General features: G+C 44.4%; 3 protein-coding genes across 5 annotated transcripts; 2 read left to right on the top strand and 1 right to left on the bottom strand.

Annotated features, from left to right (window-relative positions):
- Positions 1-800: 800 nt before the first annotated feature.
- Positions 801-3338, bottom strand: LOC117853789 (septum site-determining protein minD homolog, chloroplastic). Its single transcript, XM_034736076.2, has 2 exons — positions 2737-3338; positions 801-1492 (listed from the first exon to the last, which is right to left on the bottom strand). The coding sequence occupies exons 1-2, from the start codon at positions 3227-3229 to the stop codon at positions 1059-1061; spliced, it is 927 nt and encodes a 308-aa protein (XP_034591967.1). The 5' UTR covers positions 3230-3338; the 3' UTR covers positions 801-1058.
- Positions 3339-3509: 171 nt separating this feature from the next.
- Positions 3510-8560, top strand: LOC117853788 (protein REVEILLE 8). Of its 2 annotated transcripts, XM_034736072.2 has the most exons (9): positions 3512-3906; positions 4695-4752; positions 5210-5333; positions 5419-5580; positions 5653-5757; positions 6536-6645; positions 7378-7437; positions 7949-8025; positions 8108-8560. In XM_034736072.2, exons 1-9 carry the CDS (start codon positions 3647-3649, stop codon positions 8121-8123), a joined length of 972 nt encoding a protein of 323 aa, XP_034591963.1. In that variant the 5' UTR covers positions 3512-3646; the 3' UTR covers positions 8124-8560. The 2 variants fall into 2 exon arrangements, with proteins under 2 accessions (XP_034591966.1, XP_034591963.1); XM_034736075.2 differs by lacking the exon at positions 7949-8025 and having other exon boundaries at positions 3510-3906.
- Positions 8561-12445: 3885 nt separating this feature from the next.
- On the top strand, positions 12446-20718 carry LOC117851398 (protein transport protein SEC16B homolog). 2 transcript variants are annotated; one of them, XM_034733208.2, is made up of 13 exons: positions 12446-15419; positions 15497-15820; positions 16580-16699; positions 16776-16898; positions 17004-17165; positions 17682-17807; positions 17883-18017; positions 18518-18645; positions 18715-18826; positions 18906-19226; positions 19298-19402; positions 19489-19787; positions 19863-20718. In XM_034733208.2, the coding sequence occupies exons 1-13, from the start codon at positions 12630-12632 to the stop codon at positions 20419-20421; spliced, it is 5304 nt and encodes a 1767-aa protein (XP_034589099.1). In that variant the 5' UTR covers positions 12446-12629; the 3' UTR covers positions 20422-20718. The 2 variants fall into 2 exon arrangements, with proteins under 2 accessions (XP_034589099.1, XP_034589098.1); XM_034733207.2 differs by having other exon boundaries at positions 12462-15419; positions 19295-19402.
- Positions 20719-21076: the final 358 nt, after the last annotated feature.

Genomic DNA, 21076 nt, shown 5'->3' with positions numbered 1-21076 from the left:
TTGGGGGTTGGTTTTTTGTGTACATATCAATCTTGCAGGGAAAAAGTTCTAGAAGAGCAAGTATTTTTGTTCTATTACCTGAATCTTTGGCCTAAGAACAGAACCATTGTTATCTCAATCTGCAACTGCTCCTTATGTTTTTTTCGAGGATTCAAAGGCAGCACTGTTGTTGGATGTGCAACTATTGCTTATGTTTTCTTGGGACTGAAAGGCAGGACTGTTGTTAGATGTAAGTTATGGGTTCTCTTTTGTTTGCGAACATCATATTATTGCCGCTTATTGATTAAGTACTGTTTATAATCATTGCTTGCAAAGTCTTGGAGCCTCAAGAGTTGCCATTGACCAAATCTACTTGCATCTTTATTTCGTTGTTTTGCTGGAGCTCAGAATGTGGGCAATGCTCTGCTCAGTCTGTTCATGCAGAAAGTAAAGATCGCGGGCAAGGTTGTGAGCTGCACGCCTGCTTTTTTTTTATTGACAGGACCAAGCGTCCATGCATGATGTGCGCAGTGAACTATTTGTTATGGTTTGACCGGATCAATATATACTGTATCTTTTCGTGTGGTGTTGAAAAAATGATTGTTTCTCTGCTTGCTCGGCACCTCCAATTCTTGGTTGGCTTAGTGGGATTCCACGAATGATTCGGTAATTTGATCAATTTGGGTTTGTTTGGCGCACAACTAATAGTTGTCCTGCATGGGGTAAACCTGTTCCATCGTGCTGTACGCGATCCATTTGCGACACGCTCAAAACACACATATACAGCTTGATGCTTATGGTTCCATGAAACAGTGATAAAATTACAAGGAACACAGAGAACATTTATATCATCACTAGAACGGCAACAAGCAAGTTTAGTTTTTCTTGATGTCACTCGGAACCAAATTCCAACAATTGAAGCAGCCAAAATTACATGCACGTTTCTTCTACTCAAGCGTGAACTATGAATCATTCTACCCTAGAATGAAGCAAATAAAAAACAATCTGTAAACTCCAGATTGCGAGCCTGTACAGCATCTACAGCCTAAATAAACTCCACAGTTGAACTCAATGCTCACCTACTTGAAGAATGAAAAGAAGCCACCTTTCTTCTTGGGTCTCTCCTGCTCCTCAACCATGACTGCTGTCATCGCATCTCTTTCTACCAATCGCCAGGTGGCCTGCTCCAGAGCAAGGCCAGCTGGTGTAGGCGGGTCGTTGAGAACCAACGGCACACCCCTATTTGTGCTTCGGATGACCTCCGTGTCCTCTGGCACCACACCTAGCAAGGGCAACCCGAGCATTTCTTGCACATCAAGCGCTGACATCATGTCCTCCCCCTTCACCAGGTCTGGTCGCACTCGGTTCACAATGATCTTGATGTCTTTAATGCCGTCGCATTCCAACAGCCCCGCGACACGGTCAGCATCACGGAGAGCTGTAATGTCAGGGGTAGTCACCAGCACTGCTTCTTCCGCAGGGGCAATGGCAGTGACAAACCCGGCATCAACACCTACATGGCAAATGACAATCAGCTTTACATGAGAGACGTAATGATTATGCCTGGTTTTAAAATTCAAAGCCATGAACCCATGACTTGTTTAAGGCGAGAAAAGGCCCAACATCATGTCAGGCAGTTACATGGCATATATGGAATTACCTCAACTGTTTATCTAACATTCATTTGGTCAATTTGACTGCATACCATGTAGAACTGAAATAAGTGTGAGAGTGCTTAGGATGCACTGCGGCCACAGTTAAGACCCTAGAGGCAAATTATGTGTAACAATGTTTATTTGCACAGTTGAGAAATGTAGCTAAGATACGACATCTTAGGACTAATGTCCTGCATTTTAGGACTAATAATGTCTTGGTAAATGGATACAAAAAACATTTGTGGAAAATACACATTAATTGGTTAAAATTTGACAAATCGGAACATCCCATGATAAGAATGGATTAGAATCATGGAGAGGGGTGAAGTTGATTTTGGATTTGAATTCTTAATCTGCAGCAATTAACAGTAAGATATGCGGGGAAGCTGTGATGTTGATATCACCATCTTGAGTGTAGGGGTAGGGGTTCATTATATGCTCATAAACCGTAAACCTAAACACCATTCTCTCCATTTCATACCATTATCTAATCTGATTGGACTAGAAGCATTCTTAGATAGGAAACTACCAAGCATCTAAAATTAGGCCATACATAAAAAATGAGCATCCTGGCTCTGAATTGTGAGATTACCAGTTTATTATGAACATCGGATAGCAAAAATGAACTAGCATTGCGGAAACAGGCTATGAATACTTTTGAGTATCTCAATGCAAAACTGATTAGCATTACAAAAAACAAAGAGCATGCTGGCTCTGAAATCTTTATTTTTGGAGAACCAAAGAAGATGAATGTGGGAAAATTACGATCCAATTTCCGAGTGCTGTCACCCATCAACCAAAGCTCCTAATTCACAACGTGCGAGTAGGACTAGTGGAATTTTCCAAAAGTGACTAGAGCAAGGCTCCTGGAGACCTGGAACATCTTAATTCAGTTGATGCATGACAATAACTACTGGACAAGACAGGAGTGATGGTATTTTTGTCTAGGGAAAATTACCAATCATGTAAAATTAGGCGAAGCGGTCAGTTAAACCATCAAAATGGTTCCTTAATTGAGTCACTGGATCGAGATAATTCGCTGCAATTGGGACTCGATGGGAGCAATGGAACGCAAGATGAGCAGAATGCGTTTAGTGCTGACCTGCGGGGCAGTCGATGAGGATGAATGCGGGCGGGTTGGGCGCGCGTCGTAGCGCGTCGGCGACCCAGGTGAGGGTCTTGGATCCGAAGGCGAGGGGCAGCTTGGACCGGGGCTTGGAGAGGCAGAGGAGGTGGAGGTCCTGGAGCGCGCGGTGTCGGACGAGCGCCTGGTCGAGGCGGCAGTCCCCGGCGAGGACGTCGGCTGCGGTGAGGTGGACGCGGTTCTCGAGGCCGAGCAGGAGGTCGAGGTTGCGCAGGCCGGCGTCGGCGTCGACGGCGACGGCTGGGAGGGAGAGGCGCGCGAGGGAGGCGGCGAGGTTGGCTGTTGTGGTGGTCTTGCCGACGCCGCCCTTGCCGGACGTGACGACGACGACCCGCGGGGTGGGGCCCGAGAGCTCCGGGGCCGTGCGGCCCCCGTGGTGGCGCGCGGAGACGGCGCAGCGGGCGGGCGCCGGCGCGGGGAGGGGCAGGAGGCGCGGCGGCGCGAACGCCATCCTGCTAGGGTTGGCTAGGGTTTTCAGTCGGAGTGGGAGGCAGAGGTGGAGGTGGTGGCGGCCGCGACCATGGCTGATGCTGCCTGCAGTGCCGGAGCCTCTTTGGTTTGGGAATTTTCTTCCTGCGGACTGGTTTATGGGCCCGCCTGTGACAAGGTAGGCAGGCCGTTGGTGGGCCTTGAACAGGAAGGCCCGGAGAGAGAGGTGAGAGTGGGGCCCGGGTGTCAGTGTGAGTTAGAAACTTGTGGCCAGGAGAAGAGCCCGCGACCACCATCACCGGACCTGGGTCAGCCAGCTGTACTGTTCCTCCCTCTTCTCTTCCGCATCGCAGCAGAGCGCCGGCAGCGGATCACCCACCGCCAACCCTAGCTTCGCCTGAGCTGAGGCAGCAGCGCCCGCCGTCGAGGAGGTCACCTGATGGTGTCCATGAGCACGACGCCGCACCCTCTCGATTCGTCCGTCCCGGGCGTCGGAGGAGGAGGCGGCGGCGGCGGCGGGGAGGGCAAGGAGGCGGCGCGCCGGGTGCGCCTGGTGCAGGCCGCCGCGCCCACGGCCGTGCCGCTAGGGGACGAGGACGACGAGGGGCCCAGGAGGGTGCGGAAGCCATACACCATCACCAAGTCGCGCGAGAGCTGGACCGAGCCCGAGCACGACAAGTTCCTCGAGGCGCTGCAGCTGTGAGTCTCGCTCCTCCTGCCCCCCACCTCTACTGTATTCTACCGCTGCTTATTCCTCGGCAAGCAATGCTATCGGACTTGCTGATCCCCTGGCGTTGGGATCCATTTACGTTGGTTGATTTGCAGAATTACGCCCGAGTTGCGTCCTCCTGTGCTTCTATGGTCATAGCCAGATCTAGCATGACTTATATTAGATCGGAGTTTCCTGACGATTGAATCATGCACTGCGTTCAATGAGCATCTGTGTTCCTTCCCCACTACCGGAAGAGGTTCCTCTGCAGTAGTTGGGAGTCACTTACATGTGGGCCCGACCCCACATGTCAGTGACCCAACTGCAGAGGCAACTACTGCAGAGGAACCACTTCGCCCCCTACCTGCTGCACAATTTGTATAAACAATCGGAATGGAAACTTCTTGTTAGCAGTCCACTCCAGTCAAAACACTCGATTGCACTGCTACTGGATCCATTTACAGCTACCTTTCCACGTACACATTTCCTGTACTGCTGATACGAGTTTGGGTCATTATAGGTTATTCCTTTAGTGCTGGGTGCTTGAGGATTCATGCAGTAGATGACTTCCCAAGTGGCTCAATCTATATGTTTCTGTTGTTACATTCTGCCTAGTTGCCTTTCAGGATTTCGCCCTGGACATGTTATCTAATTGATTGTGGATTGTAGTATCATAAACAGATGCTTTAGTTGTTTAAGGACATTTCATACTTCTATAATGGCTCATGTGACAACTGGCAAAGCTTTCTTACATATTTCCTTCCTTCTTCTGTAACAGGTTCGATCGTGACTGGAAAAAGATCGAAGCTTATGTTGGCTCCAAGACAGTAATACAGGTATAGTCAGAATCTGCCCTTGGTGCCTCAAGTTTGTGCCACTGTTTTTGTGTTTAGTTGGTTATGGTTAGCTTCGTCACACAGTGTTTTAGGTGAGTTACAGGTTTTAGTGAAATACATTTTCTAAGTTGCAACATAGGATAAAGGATCAATTAGTACTATCCCACCATCCTACTTTTATATTGCTGCAAAGATTATATACTTAACACTTTAGTGGCTGAATTAGTCGTACTGAAATAATGCGTTATTGGGAGACTAAGAAAACTGATCATTTCATTGCCTCATATTTTGTCCAATAAGTCTTTTTTAGACATTTTGCTACTTGTTCTTTCAACAAGACTATATCATAACTCATCCACAGCCAATTTGTTACTTCAAAAAGTGAATCAGTTGCTGCTTTTTTTCTATGATGTATCTGACGGACTGTGCATGATCTAAATAACAGTTCCTTTAACAGATCAGGAGTCACGCCCAGAAGTACTTTTTGAAGGTTCAAAAGAATGGAACAGGTGAGCATTTGCCCCCACCTAGGCCAAAACGGAAGGCTGCCCATCCATATCCACACAAAGCCTCGAAAAAAGGTTAGCCTTCTTTGATTCTGCATTTGATAGCTATTAAATTTACATTTTAGCAAAATTACTGAAAGAAAGATTGGGGATCATGTAGCGCTTCAAGTTGTCTTACCGCAACAAGCTTCTCATATAATGGAACAAGGCTGTGGTACATCTATGGATACAGCTACCGTTGCTACTGACTTAAGTGCAAATGATGCTTTTCTTTCTTGGGAGAATGATCCTGTTCAACAATTCAGTCCAAGGCATACACAAGGTTTGTTACTTTCTTTTTTTCTCCATTTATGATCAATTTTTTTCAAGTAGGTACTCATCACAGATGCTGCAGGTTCAGGTGCAACAAATAATTGCTCTAGTAGCATGGGTAGCCAATCTGGAACTTGGCCAACTTCTGAGGCTACAGAGCAAGCAGTTATGCTTCCAGCACTGCGCGGTGAGCTTCTCTTTCAACCATATGTCTGCAAATGTTTTGCTGATCTTAACTTTTCTATTTTCTTGTGGTAAATGAAATGTCTTAAGCTTGTTACTTCTCTTTATGGTATACTTTCAAACTCTATTATAGTATTATCTAAAGATTATTTTAGTTATCATTGTTCAGGTTCACGTGCAAATGGACTTAATTTGAACTTGTAACAATTGTTTCTGTTGTCTTGATTCTCCTCCAATAAAGTTGGAAGAATTCAAACATAATGTTTTTCTTGCTGCCTTAATGCCTTTAGAAGATGGTAGTCTTGTAGATTCATCTACTTCGTTGTTACCTTACTGGTTGATGAAAACTGTTGGTTACTTGCCCTGCACACATTATCAGGATAGTTAACATATTTGGCACTTTTCAGTACTATGGGATGTGAACCTTTGGCTATTCTTATGAAGGTTCAGTTATGCCCAAATGAACTTTTTACTCCGTCTTCCTGTTCACTGCTCTATTGCTTTCGCGAAATTTATATGTGTTGAATCCATCTTCTGTCTGCATTGCATAACCTTAATTGGGTCCTTTGAATAATGCATGTGACATTAATGCTTTGGTGCTTGATTGATAAGGGCTCTTATGACCTTATTGCAACAGTGCAATGGGATCCCTACCTGCTATTTTTGTATTTCCCTCTGGTGGCATTGATATGATTAACTGTGGTTGTGTCATTCATGCCCCCATCATCTTAAGAAATTTTCTGACTTTTTCTCTCCCCTCCACATTCCGGTGAAACTTGCAGCCATGCCAGACTTTGCTCGTGTATACAGCTTCCTTGGGAGCATATTTGATCCAGAGACAAATGGGCATTTGCAAAAGTTGAAGGAGATGGATCCTATTGATGCTGAAACGGTATCTCCTCTCAGCTTCCATTTAAAGTTAATCCATGTCCTTTAGTTACTCTTATCTGCAGGCATGAAGCTCATGCTTCAATATTGTTTTCTGTACAAATCTATCTTTTTACATGAACAGCAACAAAATACTTAATCTTTGTTTTATGTATTGAATGAAGACCTGTCTACAAATTATATTGCAAATAGTCTACAAGCTGCTTGTAAAACCACCATTCTGGCAGATATATATTTTTTTTTAAAAAAAGGGGATGTTTAGTACATATGGTATATCTAACACGTTGGTATTTAGTCTGGTGTAATGTTAATCCATTCCAGCTTGTCCATTGCAATTTGTGCATACTAGGATGCCATGTATTGTTTTAAAAAAATCAATGGCAAATGGAAGTGCTCTGCTACAAACAAAGGATATTTGACAGATCTTTGGACAGCACTAGCACCTTTTATGTTTCCTTCTCTTGTTTATACCTGCTGAGACCAAAATTTCTACCTCTTTCTTGCTACTCTTCATAGAAAATCAAGGCACTATTGATAGGCTTGCTACTGTCATTAACTTTTTGGGCTTGCGTAGACTGGTCCTAACCATTTTATGTTGGTTCTCTCATTGTGCACTGCATTTTCACTTAGTAAATCATTTTCTTAAATCGACAAATACCTTCAAAGTTTTTTGATCTTGTCATTTCATATTTTCACCTATGATGGAATGTGTGTATTTGACGATTTTGATCTCCAGGTACTGTTGCTGATGAAAAATCTGTCAATCAACCTAACTAGCCCAAACTTTGAGGAACATGTAAGTACCTGTTACTTTCATCTCATTTTCCTTTTGACCTGACTTTCAGATTGTTTATAGTTAACTGTCCAAATTACACATGAAGTATCTAGTACTACTGTAGAATCCATTTATAATCCTGCTATCCATCCCTACTCCATAATCCTAGTCAATTCAGTTGGTCTGGTGGAATGCTAGAATTAAGTCATTTTCTTTCTCTCTGTTATGAACTGCACTAATAAATTCTCCTGTAGAATAATTGAATGCATATTTGATTTGTTAGCATGGGAAAAGGTTGTCTGAACTCTCTAGTTGATGCACACTGCAAAGTTCTGCATCTTTGCTGTGGATGTGGTTATAGTTAGTCACCACTCTGGAAAACCTTCCCTAGAAGTGGTGAAATACCTACTAGCTGGAGGTGCTAATAACATAACCCATCATTAGTGACGCATATACTGATACTCAAGTAATCCTCCCAAAGAAGTGTGGCTCTCCTTGGATCCTGACCTATTGGGTCGTCCCTCTGTTGCAGAGGAGGTTGCTTGCTTCACATGACTCAAGCATGGATCAAGATGTGGGCTCTTCACACACCGTTCATCTTCCATTCATGTAATTCTAGGCATTCCCTTCCTCAACTCCTTTCTCTCCAGAATACCCACTTCTTTCGCTAAGTTTACCGTTCACAATGCAGGATAACGAGCAAGTGAGAGAAGGTCCCCTCCTTTGAGCACCCAAGGCGTTGGAGTCACTGCGGAGCATGGCACCGTGCTGGGTGCTGGCCACATGTTGTAGTATCGCATGTGTACATAGGCAGCTCTTGGTAATGCCCTAACCACCTTAGGCTAGTTTTGCTCATCATGTAGATGGCCGGCTAGTTTTATGTGCCTGTGGTTCCTTGCCCTGTCAATTTTCCTCGTTTTAACCTATATGTATGAGCCTGCTGGTTTGTTATGGTATGCCCTTGGGCTTACCTTTTTCCGGTACAAGGAATGAAAGATGGATGGTATACAATCAATGGTGTGTAGTTTTTGCTGTATGTATATATGCACGCGGCTGTATGTGTACAGGCTAACAAACTGCCGTTGTAATGCATAGTTGAGGTTGCATGATTCTACAGCGGTTCTTGTCAAGGACTCCTCCGAAACTCACGTGTCACTACGCTGTACTATGAGCAAAGTTTGGATAACCCCCTAAATAAGTTTTGTGTTTACTTAACCCCTTTGATTCTTAAACCAGCTTACTATTCACCTTTAGTCCATACTCAATCCCGGTTTTGCTGACTAGGAAGGGAACCCGCACTGCGTGTCAGTGTGCGTGTATATATAGAGCTTGGTTTGCTCGCGAGAGTCGTTTTCTTTTATCTAACGTGAAAATCATGATCTTGCATCCACTAGTTGAATTCCTCTATTATTGCAACTTTACCTGCCTTTGTAAGCACTTTCTATACGTGGATTATGTATCAGATAAAAAGCGTGCGACAAAAAGAAAAGCGCTCCATATATAACGTGTAAAAAAGATCAAATCAAATTTCTCTCTGCTTTCGATTCCGCAGTGATGCAAAACAAAATAAACGGTTTAACTTATAGCCTGGTTTTCATATACCGATCGTCCATCCGGCTTCTACAAAGTTGGTTTGCTCGTTCATAGCAACTTAGTATACGAGTAAGTCTCGAGGATCCAAACATGACTGTCACGTCAGTTTTAAAACAAGATCGAGTGCTACCTCTCTCTCTCTCTATATGTATATATATATATATGCTAGGAACAGTATCACGTAAAGCAATAAGAGAGTATAATAGAGATTTACGCTTAATTCTGGAAACGAAGGCTTTAAACTTCACAGGCAATCGACTGGGGGTAGCGTACGCCTAGAACTTAGCATCATCTTCAGAAAACTTCACACACCTTCCTCTTCTGAGCACAGTAAGTAAGGGTGAGTACACTTATGGTTACCCTCCGCAAGGCTACAAGAATTAACCAGAATAACGTTTTAAGTCCATCTTCAAGTTTATTAATCATGTGAGGGTTCAGGCCGCTCTTGACCGTGAGCACGGCTGATATATCAGTTTTAGACACTCTGCAGAGGTTGACATTTTCACCACAAGTCGCGTAAAAGTTCAAAAGAACTTTAGACCCAAACATGCTATGCAAAAGTAGGCACTTATCACACTACCGAGGTGTGATTGCATAGGGACGCTACGAGGCCTTTACAAAGATTCCCTAATAAGTAGCCCGCTAAGGTTTTCGGATCAGCAGCAGAGCATGAACCTCTCTCAAGACTGTGAAGCTACCATAGAGCAGATCAGTCTGAGGGTCGGGCTATACCCTATCTGCCACTACCCCTCTTGCCCTTTCGGTAAGATCGCTTCAAACTAGAGTCTCTAATTAATTAGCCAAGATCAGAGTCATATAGTTCTTGTGGTTGCACTGTTTCCCTGGGTGGTTCTCCATATTCCAATTAATGCATGTATGGTATTCTTGTAAATAAGCATAGATAGAAGGATGCTTAGGGACATTTGGCTTTCTCCAACGAAAAGTTACTCTTACTGCTCTTCAGCTCTTGTTCTCTTGAAACTCTTAATCTTTAAAGCTTTCAAACAACAATCCTTCTACTCGAAGCAATCACCAACACAAACATACAAAGCAAACAAACAAGTCTAACTAAGAACAATACACCAATCAGAAAGGCTTTAAAAGAGCGTAGTAAAGGGTATGGCTCGATTCTAGGATCACGAAAACTAGGAAAGAAACACTGAAAACGAAACTAAGGTTGAAAAGACAAAGCTATTGAGACATTATTATCAAACAAGATATATTTTAACTCAATAAAACCATATGTAAAGGTAATTTTAGAGAAACACCTTATGTTAGAATTAACTTAAATTATATCATATTAGTATCTGAAAAGCCGTAATAAAACTTAATCAAATTTTTATTTATAAATAAATGTGTATGTATAAATTATACGAATTAAACATTTATTCTGAAATAACTTAGGTGAGAATATCTAAGCGCATAGCTCTATGTTTCGTATTGAACTAACCAAGTTATAATTCAAAAACATATTTATATTCACATTAGTCAAATTAACATTTAATTATGAAAATTCGAGATATAACCTATGTAGCTTTTATTTATAAAACAAATTTAATACACATTAATCAAATTGAGTTTAATTTATGAAAAACCGTGGTATATCTCTAATTAGCTTTTAATTAGAAGAGTTATTCAAATAAACATCAATCAAATTAACATTTAGTATGAAAATACGGGGTAACTCCAATTAGATTTTAATTAGAAAAGCAAGTATTCAAGTACTGGCTCATATTAATATTTTAAGTAAATTACAAAACAGAGAACATGATTAACATTGCTTCTAACATGTTAACATTGGTATGAATCTAACACAACAAGAACGAGGTTAAACGGAATTTAAACATAGAATCTATGAGCTAAACAAGCTGAAGGGTCTAATTGTGATTAACCCTAGACAACAGGGGCTAGCAAGGAAGATTCCCAAGACACATGGAATAGTGCTCACAAATAGGTTGGGACCCAGGGTTAGATCCATAGAAGGTCTAGGCTTAGGTTAGGTTGAAAGGATCTAAAAGGTTTAGGGGTCATTCTATAAATCTACCAAGACATAAAGAATCGGCCAGATATTACAGATTAGCTCGAGGGTCTACTTGCAAAAGCATAGGGGCTAACTTGAAAAAGGTGTGGGAGCTTGCTCCCATGGCGGATGGCAGCTCGGCCGGCCAAAATAGGCGGCGCTTCGGCGGCTGTGGCGAAGGGGAAGCAGCGCGGTAGATAGAGGAGGTCGAGGAGAGACTGCGGATGTGCTCACCAGCGGTGGAGGACGACGGCAGCGGTTGGAATTTGAAGGCTGACCGGCGGCGGTGGCTTGGGCTCCGCTCAGTGGAGCTCCACGCTGGATTCGGGATGGCGAGTGGTGTCGAGGTTGCGGCTTAGTGTTGCGGACTTCCTAGCAGCGCTGGCTTGCTCCAGCGGACGGTGACCGTGGTGAATCGGACGCGGGGGACCGGTGGCGGCGCTTATGCAGGCGAGGGCGCGAGGTGTCGGCGTCGGCCGGAGGAAGCGCGTGGCTCGGCTGCGCGCTATTTATAGGGGCACGGAGCCTCGGCCTGTGTGGTGCGCACGCCTAGGAGAAGGCGGCTGTGGCGCTTTCGTGCGCAGCCAGACAAGCGGGTCGGGCCCGAACCGAGCCTCGCGGGCTCAGCCCGAAAGAAGGGGTGGGGTCCACCTGCAAGGAGAGAAGAAAGGTGGCGCGGATCGGGTTGCTGAAGCGGGTTGGGTTCGGATGGATCCAACCCGATCCGATAGGGATTAGGGTTTCTATTTTCTGGAATGTAATTTCCAGTGCAAAACAAATCAAAAAAATTCTAGACAATGTTTTTAAAGCACGAAAAATATCCAGAAAATCCCAAAAATTCCAGAAAAAATCCTAGAGATAGTTTGTGACACGAGAAGTCCAAATAAAACACTTAGAGCTCGTGAAACGGTTCCAGAGCCTTCTAATAAATAGATTTAGTTCTAGAAAAAATGAGAATGAATCAAAAAAGGTGGAAAATTCTTAGAAGGACCTGATCGTCGACTTAACGCATTTTAAAACATTTTGCACTCGAGAAATACGAAGATGCATTAGCATGAATGCAACACACATAGAACCACTTTATTTAATTAGAAAAACAACCAATTATTTTTTCTATACTAAATTTTCTGTCAAGAAAAATAAATGTTGGAAATTTTTTAAAATTATGAGAAAATTATTGTTTAATTATTCTTTTTAATCACATCCTAAAATCCAAAAAATTTCAAGGTGTGACAATGACATTGTGGATAAGAAAAAACAACGCTCTAAAACGTGGACTTACTACTTTTGTTAGTTTTGTGTGTATGCATATATGTCATCTGACGTCACATCCCTCGATCTTGGATGCGGAAGGGAGAAAAAAAAAGAAAAAGGAAAAAGAAGACGATGCCGACGAATGGAGAAGAGCGCGTGACGTCGCCGCCGCATCGCACGCGTCTCCGCGTCCGTCTCCATCTCCATCTCTTCCCCTCGAGAGCAGCAGCAGCGCGCAAGTCCACCACCAACACCACCAGGGAGGACAAAGACAAGAGAAGCCCCCAAATCTCAACCCCACCACCAGGCCAGATCCATCCATCCCAAATCAAACCCTAATTCCGCCATGGCCGCAGACTTCGACGACACCACCGAGGACTTCTTCGACAACCTAGTCAATTCCGACGACGACGCCGACGACGATCGCCCTAGCCTACCATCCGCGGCCGAGGCGGAGGCCTCCGCGGGGGACCTCGCCGCCCTCACCCTTACCGACCAATCCGACGCCAAGCCCGATAATCACCCCGCGCCGGCGCCACTCACGGAGCATCACCCCGCGCCGCCGAATCCTCAACTCGCTCTAAAGGAGGAGGCGCTGCTGGAGCCGGAGCCTGCCGTCGCACCACCCCCTGAGGCCGCGGCTGACCAGCCTGCCGTGCCACCACCTGGGGCTGCGGCCGACGTGCCTGCCGCGGCGCCAGAGGCCGTGTCCACGGGGTCGGACAAGGGCGTCCACGCCGCCGCCCCCTCCCTCAAGCAGGCGCACTGGAACGATTTTGGTGGTGCCAGCACTGGCGCCCCCGGGGCAGATCCGTTCGGGGACCTCCCGCCAGGTGAAGCGGAGGACACCTTCTTCGGGGGTACTGCTGCCGAGGATCAGGGCGGCCAGGCATCGCTTCTACCTGCCAGCAATGCCAGCGCACCACTAGATCACAGCTTCTCCGCCGGAGCGGGTAACAATGCGACCGACGCTGCTGGGCTGCCGGATTACAGCTTCTATGGGGTAAAGGATACCAACAGTGCCAATTCCCAGTTCGACTCGGCCACTGGTGCTGCGGGTTATGCCACAGATCACAGCACCAACGCGCAATTGGAATCTGCTGACCCCAGATATCTGGAGAGCCTCTACCCTGGGTGGAAGTACGACGACACTACGCAGCAGTGGTATCAGGTAGATACTCTCACCGATCAGCATGTTACCACTGAAGTTACCAGTGCTGTGGCAAGCGATGGTATTCAGCAGCAGCAGCAGCAGCAGCAGCAGCTTAGTGCTTTGTACCTGCAAAACGATTCACATGCAGAGGCTGGGCTTGAACCCACAGAGGTGACTCCTCAACCCAAGCCTGTGACTCAGGCTGATGATCAGCCTATGCCAGCGCCACATAAGGAGGAGGAGGAGGAGGAGCATGAGCCCACGCTGGCGCATCCACAAGTTGAGTCTCTGGTGGAACATCCTGATGCTGCTACAGAGGCGGTGGTGGAGGCAGGGTCTGCTGTCCTGCATCAGGAGACCAAGTCTGAAGTTCAGGAAACGCACGCTAGCGCTGATGAGGCTGCCATGGCACCAGACAGTGGGTCCCCAGGGTCACATAAAGGCATCCACACTGCCATCAAGCAGGTGCAGTGGAATGACTTTGGTTCCAGCACCAGTGCCGGTGGAGCAGATCCGTTTGGGGACCTCTTGCCAGAAGGAGCAGAGGACGACTTATTTGGGGCTACTGTGCCCGGCGACCAGGGCATGCAGGCATCTGTGGTAGGTACCAACAACGTTAGCACAACAGATCACAGCTTCTCTGCAGGAGTGGATAACAAGGCTGCCATCGGTGCTGGACTGACAGATTACAGCTTCTATGGTGGAATGGATAACGATGCAATTTCCCATTTCGATTCCAGTGCAAGCGCTGCAGGATACGGGGATCAGAGCACCAATGCACAATTGGACTCCACTGATCCCAAATACCTGGAGACCCTCTACCCTGGGTGGAAGTACGATGCGGCTACGCAGCAATGGTATCAGGTAGATACCCCCAGTGCACAGAGTTATGTTGCTGATAATACTGGTGCTGTTGCAGTCCTGGGCAGTGGAGTTCAGCAGCAGCAGCAGTTTAATGCTTCGTACCTGCAAAACAGTTTGCACTCAGCGCTTGAGACCATTGCGGAGGAGAGCAGTGCCAATGCCGCGACCTGGGGTGCAGCTCCCGTAGAATACCCACCGAACATGCTGTTCTATGCAGAATACCCAGGGTGGTACTTTGACACCAACACTCAGCAGTGGCAATCACTCGAGTCATACCAACAAAGTGTTGCGCAAGCTGCAACTACTCCAGCAGCCTCGGATGGGTTCGCAGGGGCAGGCCATAGTCTAGCTCCCTGCACCCAGGATTCTTATGCAAGTAGCTACGGCCAGCAGAGCCAGTGGCAACCGGATTCATTGGGCAACACCATGCAGCCTGATGTTTCGGGAGGTAATAGCTTGCTGGGTAGTTCCTATAGTTCCAATCAACAGGCTGAGAATCAGATTGGGCAGCAGGCCAATGCTGAGTCATTGCAATCTTCTGTAAATTATAAGCCTCATATAGACACATTTGTACCTTCTACAGGCCAATACACTGGCAGTGAAGGCAATCAGGCTAGTTATGAGGGGTTCAAACCTTTTACAGGGAACCAGAGTTGGTACAAGGGTTCTGAGCATTCTACAAGTCAGGAGGTAGGGTACAGAGCGTTTGCATCTTCAACGAATTTCCAGACTGGCCACAAGGAATTCCAACCTCCTAAAGATCACCAGGCTGGCCACATGGCATATGAACCTTCAACAAGAGTTGGGTATGGTAATTCAAATGGTCCACAAGACTTCGTTCCAAAGGAGAGCATGTACAATACACAAACGCATGCTGGCTCCTCTGCACATACATATGTGCCAAACAACTATGGGGGCACTCAGACAGCAATGGACTTTGCTCAGCAGCAACTGATTGGTACAAATGGTCCATCCCAACAGTTCGGTTTCTCACCACATGAGCAGAGATCATCAGCTGGACGCCCACCACATGCCGTGGTCACCTTTGGATTTGGGGGGAAGCTAGTAGTTCTGAAAGAAATGAGCTCCATTACTGCAAACTTTGACAGCGGAAATAAGGTACAGTAAGATTATGTGCTTGTAGTATTCTTCTTGTAGTGAGTAGTGACTAATTACTTTTGTTGCTGCAATCTAAGGGCAATTCTGGTCGGATGGTGTCAGTTCATAATATTTCAGAAATTGTTGCTGATAAGATTGATCATTCAAGCGTGGCTAATGGCAGTGCGCTTAGTTACTTCCATGCTTTGTGTCGTCAACCTATTCCTGGACCTCTTGTTGGTGGTAGTGCTGCATCAAAGGATGTGAATAAATGGCTTGATGATATGATTGCAGTATATGAATCTTCTCTGACCGAATTCCAGAGAGGGGATGTTCAGAAGGTGCTTATTTCGTTGTTGAAAATACTGTGTCAACACTATGGAAAACTCCGTTCACCCTTTGGGTCTGACCCATCACAGGAGGTATTCTCTGTCTGGCTTGACTATATTGCACAGATGATTCTGTTCGCAATAATTCATATTTTTTGTTTGAGCCTCAGTTGTCATTTACTGTATTATGAATCTTCCAATAAGAAAAACATATAGCACACACCACTGTCATCCTTGTCAGTCTTTGTTTTCTCTAAGATCACATATTAAATATGATCTGGTTTCTGATAACTTGTGAGGAGATATTTTTGTTATGGATTTGTTCAGTATTAATATTTTAAGTTACCATTCATGGATAGTGGAAGATTTACTCTATGGTATTTATCTGAACGCCTTCTGGATCTCTTTTTTAGTCCAATCCTAAATTGTGATTTATATACTTGCTCGAATAACATGATATCTTGATGCTTAAGCTCAATTTTTTCCATCTGAGATATATACTTTTAAGATGCTTAGTATTATGATTGTGTTGTTTTGTCAATTGCTCTGGTAAGATGACCAAATTTTCAGTTATCAATGGAACTGTAGCTATGATAATGAAACAAAGAAATATGTTGGAAGATGATTAATCAGTCCGATAATGCCCATGTATACAAATCAAGTCATAGTCCATGTATATGTATTCTGACCTGAGAAATGAAAAGATGTATTGTTGTGTTCATTCTCTAATTAAATTCAGCCAGATGTATCATGTGCTGAGAAGGGCTCTTTTTGACGGGATGCTTTACTCTATTGTGGTTAGTATTTTAATTTTTGTATGGATACTGATTTTGTTTTAACTATTTGTAACAGGGTATAGATGGCCCAGATATGGCGGTTACAAAACTTCTCTCATCTTGTAAGAGCAGTGCTGATATGAAAGGGTATGGAGTCCATTGCATGAGGAATCTTCCTTCGGAAAGCCAGATTCAGGTAATTGTTATTCTCTTGTCTGTGCTGCAATAATTAACAAACGGATATCCTTTTTTAGGCAAATACCCTATTGCAGGCTACTGCTCAGGAGGTTCAAAATCTCCTAGTTTCTGGTAGAAGGAAAGAGGCCCTTCAGTATGCACAGGAAGGTCAACTTTGGGGACCCGCACTGATCCTTGCTTTACAACTTGGTGATAAGGTCTGTTTTCGAATTGAAACTTGGAGTCTCTAGATTAGTTGGATGGCACATCTGGATTTTCTTTCCCCGAGTGATTTCTTATTGCTTTACTACCTCATGATGCAGTTTTATGCGGATACAGTGAAGAAAATGGCTCATTGCCATTTGGTGTCTGGATCACCTTTGAGGACATTGTGCCTTCTTATTGCTGGACAACCTGCAGATGTTTTCAATTCTGAGAACCCCGTCAACAGTGGTGATTTGTATACACACCATCAACCTGTAGAGGTAATATACGCTCCCTCCATTCGTACATATCCTTTTGGACATCAACATGGTCTGCAATACGCAACTTTGACCACTATTTTTTTATGTTTTTAATAAAAGATTGTAAAACTGCTATATCACAAAAGTATTTTTTTTTGTGACAAATCCAATAGCAATATCTTCATACGCCCAATCCGAATAGTTCTTTCAAATTGTGAATGGAGTTACTGTACTTGGAATAGTGTTTTAAGTGCAATGATAACTGTCTCAATGGAAAATATTATCATCCTTGACTTCATCGTTTACTTTGAAGCAGGAGAAGCATCTACATTCATCTCATGATGCGTTACTTAACGCATCATCTCATGTTCTTTAGAAACTATACGCATAGTCACATCTCTTTTATGTATAGTGATTTTCTTTTTTGCTTCACCATTCTCAAGTTCCTGCATTTTGATTTTGAGAGAACTCATCAGACATGCCTTCCTTTTCATTGTAATATTTGAAAGTTGAAACTCACTTTCCAGTTTTGGACAGGTTGCTCCTAGGGGTATGCTGGATGACTGGCAAGAGAATTTGGCTATTATAACTGCAAACAGGACAAAAGGTGATGACCTCGTAATTACCCACCTTGGGGATTGCCTTTGGAAGGAGAAAAATGAGGTTTGAGTGCTATGCATTGAATATACTTGTTTCAGTTTTATGGTTAGAGTTTAATGCACTGTTTATTTTATGCAGGTTGCATCTGCCCATTTGTGCTATTTAGTTGCTGAACTAAATATTGATTCGTACTCTGAAAGTGCAAGGATGTGCCTCATTGGTGCAGACCACTTGAGAAGTCCACGCACATTTGCCAGCCCTGAAGCCATCCAGGTCAATATTGTTAATCTGCACCATTTATTTTTCCTAGTTTACTCTGAAGATTGTCTTCTGCTGCTAGTGCAAGTGTTAGGTTCTGATTGAGGGTGCTATGGTACATTACCATCATGCTTCACTGAAGATTGTTTAGAGTGCTTTAGGAAAATATCACACAGATGAATTTGCATGATATTATTGTGGCATACGGGTTATGTAATGAAATGAACATTTCTGTATCTTGCTTCAAGTTCAAATTCCTTTGACCTGTAGAGCAGATATATTACCAAATCTTTCAAAAAGGATTTTATCATATTAGAACTTTTTTTGTTGGTATATCATATGATAAGTTATTGTAGTGATTAAAGCTTTTGCTCTTATGTTCTATTTTGGCAATTCCTTATGGTCGCATCTATATTTTGCTCCATTACTGGTTTCTGTACTTGTTCTAGTATTTCTGTGATTTTCCATGGTTCTCGCATGCCCCTGATCAAAGGTTCTTCCTATGCAACTAACAGAGAACGGAGGTGTATGAGTATGCAAAGGTTCTTGGTAATTCTCAGTACATACTCTTGCCATTTCAACCATACAAGCTGATATATGCATATATGCTTGCGGAGGTTGGGAAGGTTTCTGATTCACTGAGGTAGGTTGTTGAGTTATCATTTCAGTATTTTTCCTCGGCTCTTAGTTGACATTGAATTGCCTTGTCAAGGTATTGTCAAGCATCTCTGAAGGTTCTGAAGGCCTCTGGTCGCACACCTGAATTAGAAGCATGGAAACAATTGTTTTCAACCCTAGAGGAAAGGATACGTACTCATCAACAGGTACTTCGTGTACTGTTGCTATTATTTTTCGTTGAGCATTTCTTTTCTTTTCGCTGATAGTCAATTTGCTGCTATTTAGGGTGGATATGCAACAAATCTTGCCCCTGGAAAGATTGTTGGGAAGCTTTTCACATCACTTGACAAATCTTTGTCCCGCATGATGGGTACACAATCTGCACCGATGCCGCCGCTGACACAGGGCGCTGCAAATGAAAGAGATGTCTATTCACCTCCTGATACAAAAGTTGTAAATAATCAGTCAGTGATGTCCATGTCACCTCTAATGTCTTCTGCTTCAGAGCAGTCTATGAGCGAAATGGCAGGAAATAGCGGCCCTGGTAGGGAAGTTGCACATAACAGAAGTATTTCTGAGCCGGACTTTGGCAGAGCCCCACAAAAGGTACCTGTGTGATACTGTGCTCTGAATATTTATGAATTCTCTTTTTTTACCTACATTTGATATTTTAGCAGGCTGCTGGGTCAAGTAAGGCACAAAGCACATCAGGTTCAGGAAGTTCACGCTTTGGATGGTTGGTGCAGAAGACAGTGGGGCTTGTTTCAAAATCTCATCGTCAGGTACGTACTAGCTCACTGAGCACATTATTTTATTCTTACCTATGGTCCTACTGTAGTAACGTGCTTAATCACCTTATGGTCTGAAGGCAAAGTTAGGGGAACAGAACAAGTTCTACTATGATGAGAAGCTGAAGCGGTGGGTGGAAGAAGGCGCTGAGGTCCCTGCTGAGGAGCCTCCGCTTCCCCCACCTCCGATGAAATCCTCATTCCAGAACAGTATTCCAGAGCCAAACTTGAATGGTCCCCCAGTTGGTGGAGGTTATACCGCTAATGGATTCACAGAAGCTAAAGCTTCGAATCCTTCGGAGCCAAGTTCTGGGATGCCACCGATGCCACCCACCCAGAACCAATTCTCAGCACGTGGAAGGATGGGTGTTAGATCAAGGTGATTTGCTTAGTTATTATTTTTCCTAATTTCTTTTTCGCATCAGCTGGGTGTAACATTTTCTTCTTTGTCTAGGTATGTTGACACTTTCAACAAGGGTGGTGGTGGTGCAAATGCCTTTGGTGCAGCAGCAATGTATAGCAAACCAGCCGCTCCATCTATGAGCCCACTGTCGGGTGCAAAATTCTTTGTGCCAACTCCTGCTGCTGTTGCTTCGGAACAGACGGCTGCTGATGCAACAGGGGATGCCCACAGTGAAACCGCTCAACAGGATGGACCCTCATCCTCACCAGCGGTGGAGGCAGCATTCAGTTCACCGGCACCACCAGTACCGATGCAGTCAACCATTCAGCGGTACCCAAGTGGGGACAACATTCAGCGGTACCCTAGTATGGATAACATCGTGGCACCCTCAGACGGCGTCAACAGCTCAATGTCAAGGTCAAGAGCGTCTTCATGGAGTGGAGCATACCCAGAGCAATTGAGCAGCACTGCTGTTTCCAGATCACCCGATGGACAGAACATGCGGTCACCAATGATGCCTGGAGTAAGACCTCCGCACAGCCGTTCCAGCAGCAACTCATCGCTTCAGTTCAATGGTTTAGGTGAGGATCTTCACGAGGTTGAGCTCTGATATTTGACGGGCGGCGACATCCTTCACCGTGAAATCTCTGAGCTTTTACCCTTTTGGTCTTTCTGTAATTTACGATAGGGAAAGGAAAAAAAGAGTGGCGTCCCTTTTCGTTTTTTTTTACAGGAGAAGCATGTGGATGCCGCTGTACCTGTACAGATGATAGTTCACTCGTTCGTTAGATGCAAAATGTATCAAGGAGAGACATAGGTTAAGATAGGAACCAAGATGTAGAAAGGCTGGCAATACCCATTTCTTTTTTCTATAAATACTTAAATTATAACCATGATTCATCGTTAAGCTGGACGCTTGGAAAACTTCCATGAATAAGGCCATGCGGCTAGTAAGCTCAATAATGTTGGTACATATTTGCTCTTCTAAATCATCAATGCTCGGCTGGGAGCCTTTGCTGCTGGTTGGTTTATCATCAAATATTCAGACGGAGAATGCAAATGTAATTGAAAATTGAATTCGGTTTCCTATTCTGGACATGCTGTTTCGTCATGTTAGATAGACTATCTCATCTGGATGTCCTCGACACGCAGCTCCTCCATGGATATCCTGGAGATGATGTTTCGTCATGTTAAGACTATTTCATATGGATGTCCTTGACACAGAGATTACAGGTTGAAATAACAATTAAAAACAAAGAACACTT

This window comes from Setaria viridis, chromosome 4, assembly GCF_005286985.2.
Source record: "Setaria viridis chromosome 4, Setaria_viridis_v4.0, whole genome shotgun sequence".
Taxonomy (NCBI): Eukaryota; Viridiplantae; Streptophyta; class Magnoliopsida; order Poales; family Poaceae; genus Setaria; species Setaria viridis.
The sequence above is the reverse complement of the archived record's forward strand: the minus strand, read 5'-3'. Positions and strand labels throughout refer to the sequence as shown.

Bases quoted from the DNA above. Each gene is read 5' to 3' on its own strand.
- LOC117853789 (XM_034736076.2), bottom strand. From the start codon at position 3,229: ATGGCGTTCGCGCCGCCGCGCCTCCTGCCCCTCCCCGCGCCGGCGCCC. The intron at 1,493-2,736 runs GTCAGCACTAAA...TTTGCCATGTAG, and splicing joins CCTCATCGACTGCCCCGCAG to GTGTTGATGCCGGGTTTGTC.
- LOC117853788 (XM_034736072.2), top strand. From the start codon at position 3,647: ATGGTGTCCATGAGCACGACGCCGCACCCTCTCGATTCGTCCGTCCCG. The intron at 3,907-4,694 runs GTGAGTCTCGCT...CTTCTGTAACAG, and splicing joins TTCCTCGAGGCGCTGCAGCT to GTTCGATCGTGACTGGAAAA. The intron at 7,438-7,948 runs GTAAGTACCTGT...CCTCTGTTGCAG, and splicing joins GCCCAAACTTTGAGGAACAT to AGGAGGTTGCTTGCTTCACA.
- LOC117851398 (XM_034733207.2), top strand. From the start codon at position 12,630: ATGGCCGCAGACTTCGACGACACCACCGAGGACTTCTTCGACAACCTA. The intron at 16,899-17,003 runs GTCTGTTTTCGA...CTCATGATGCAG, and splicing joins CTTTACAACTTGGTGATAAG to TTTTATGCGGATACAGTGAA. The intron at 19,403-19,488 runs GTACGTACTAGC...TATGGTCTGAAG, and splicing joins TTTCAAAATCTCATCGTCAG to GCAAAGTTAGGGGAACAGAA.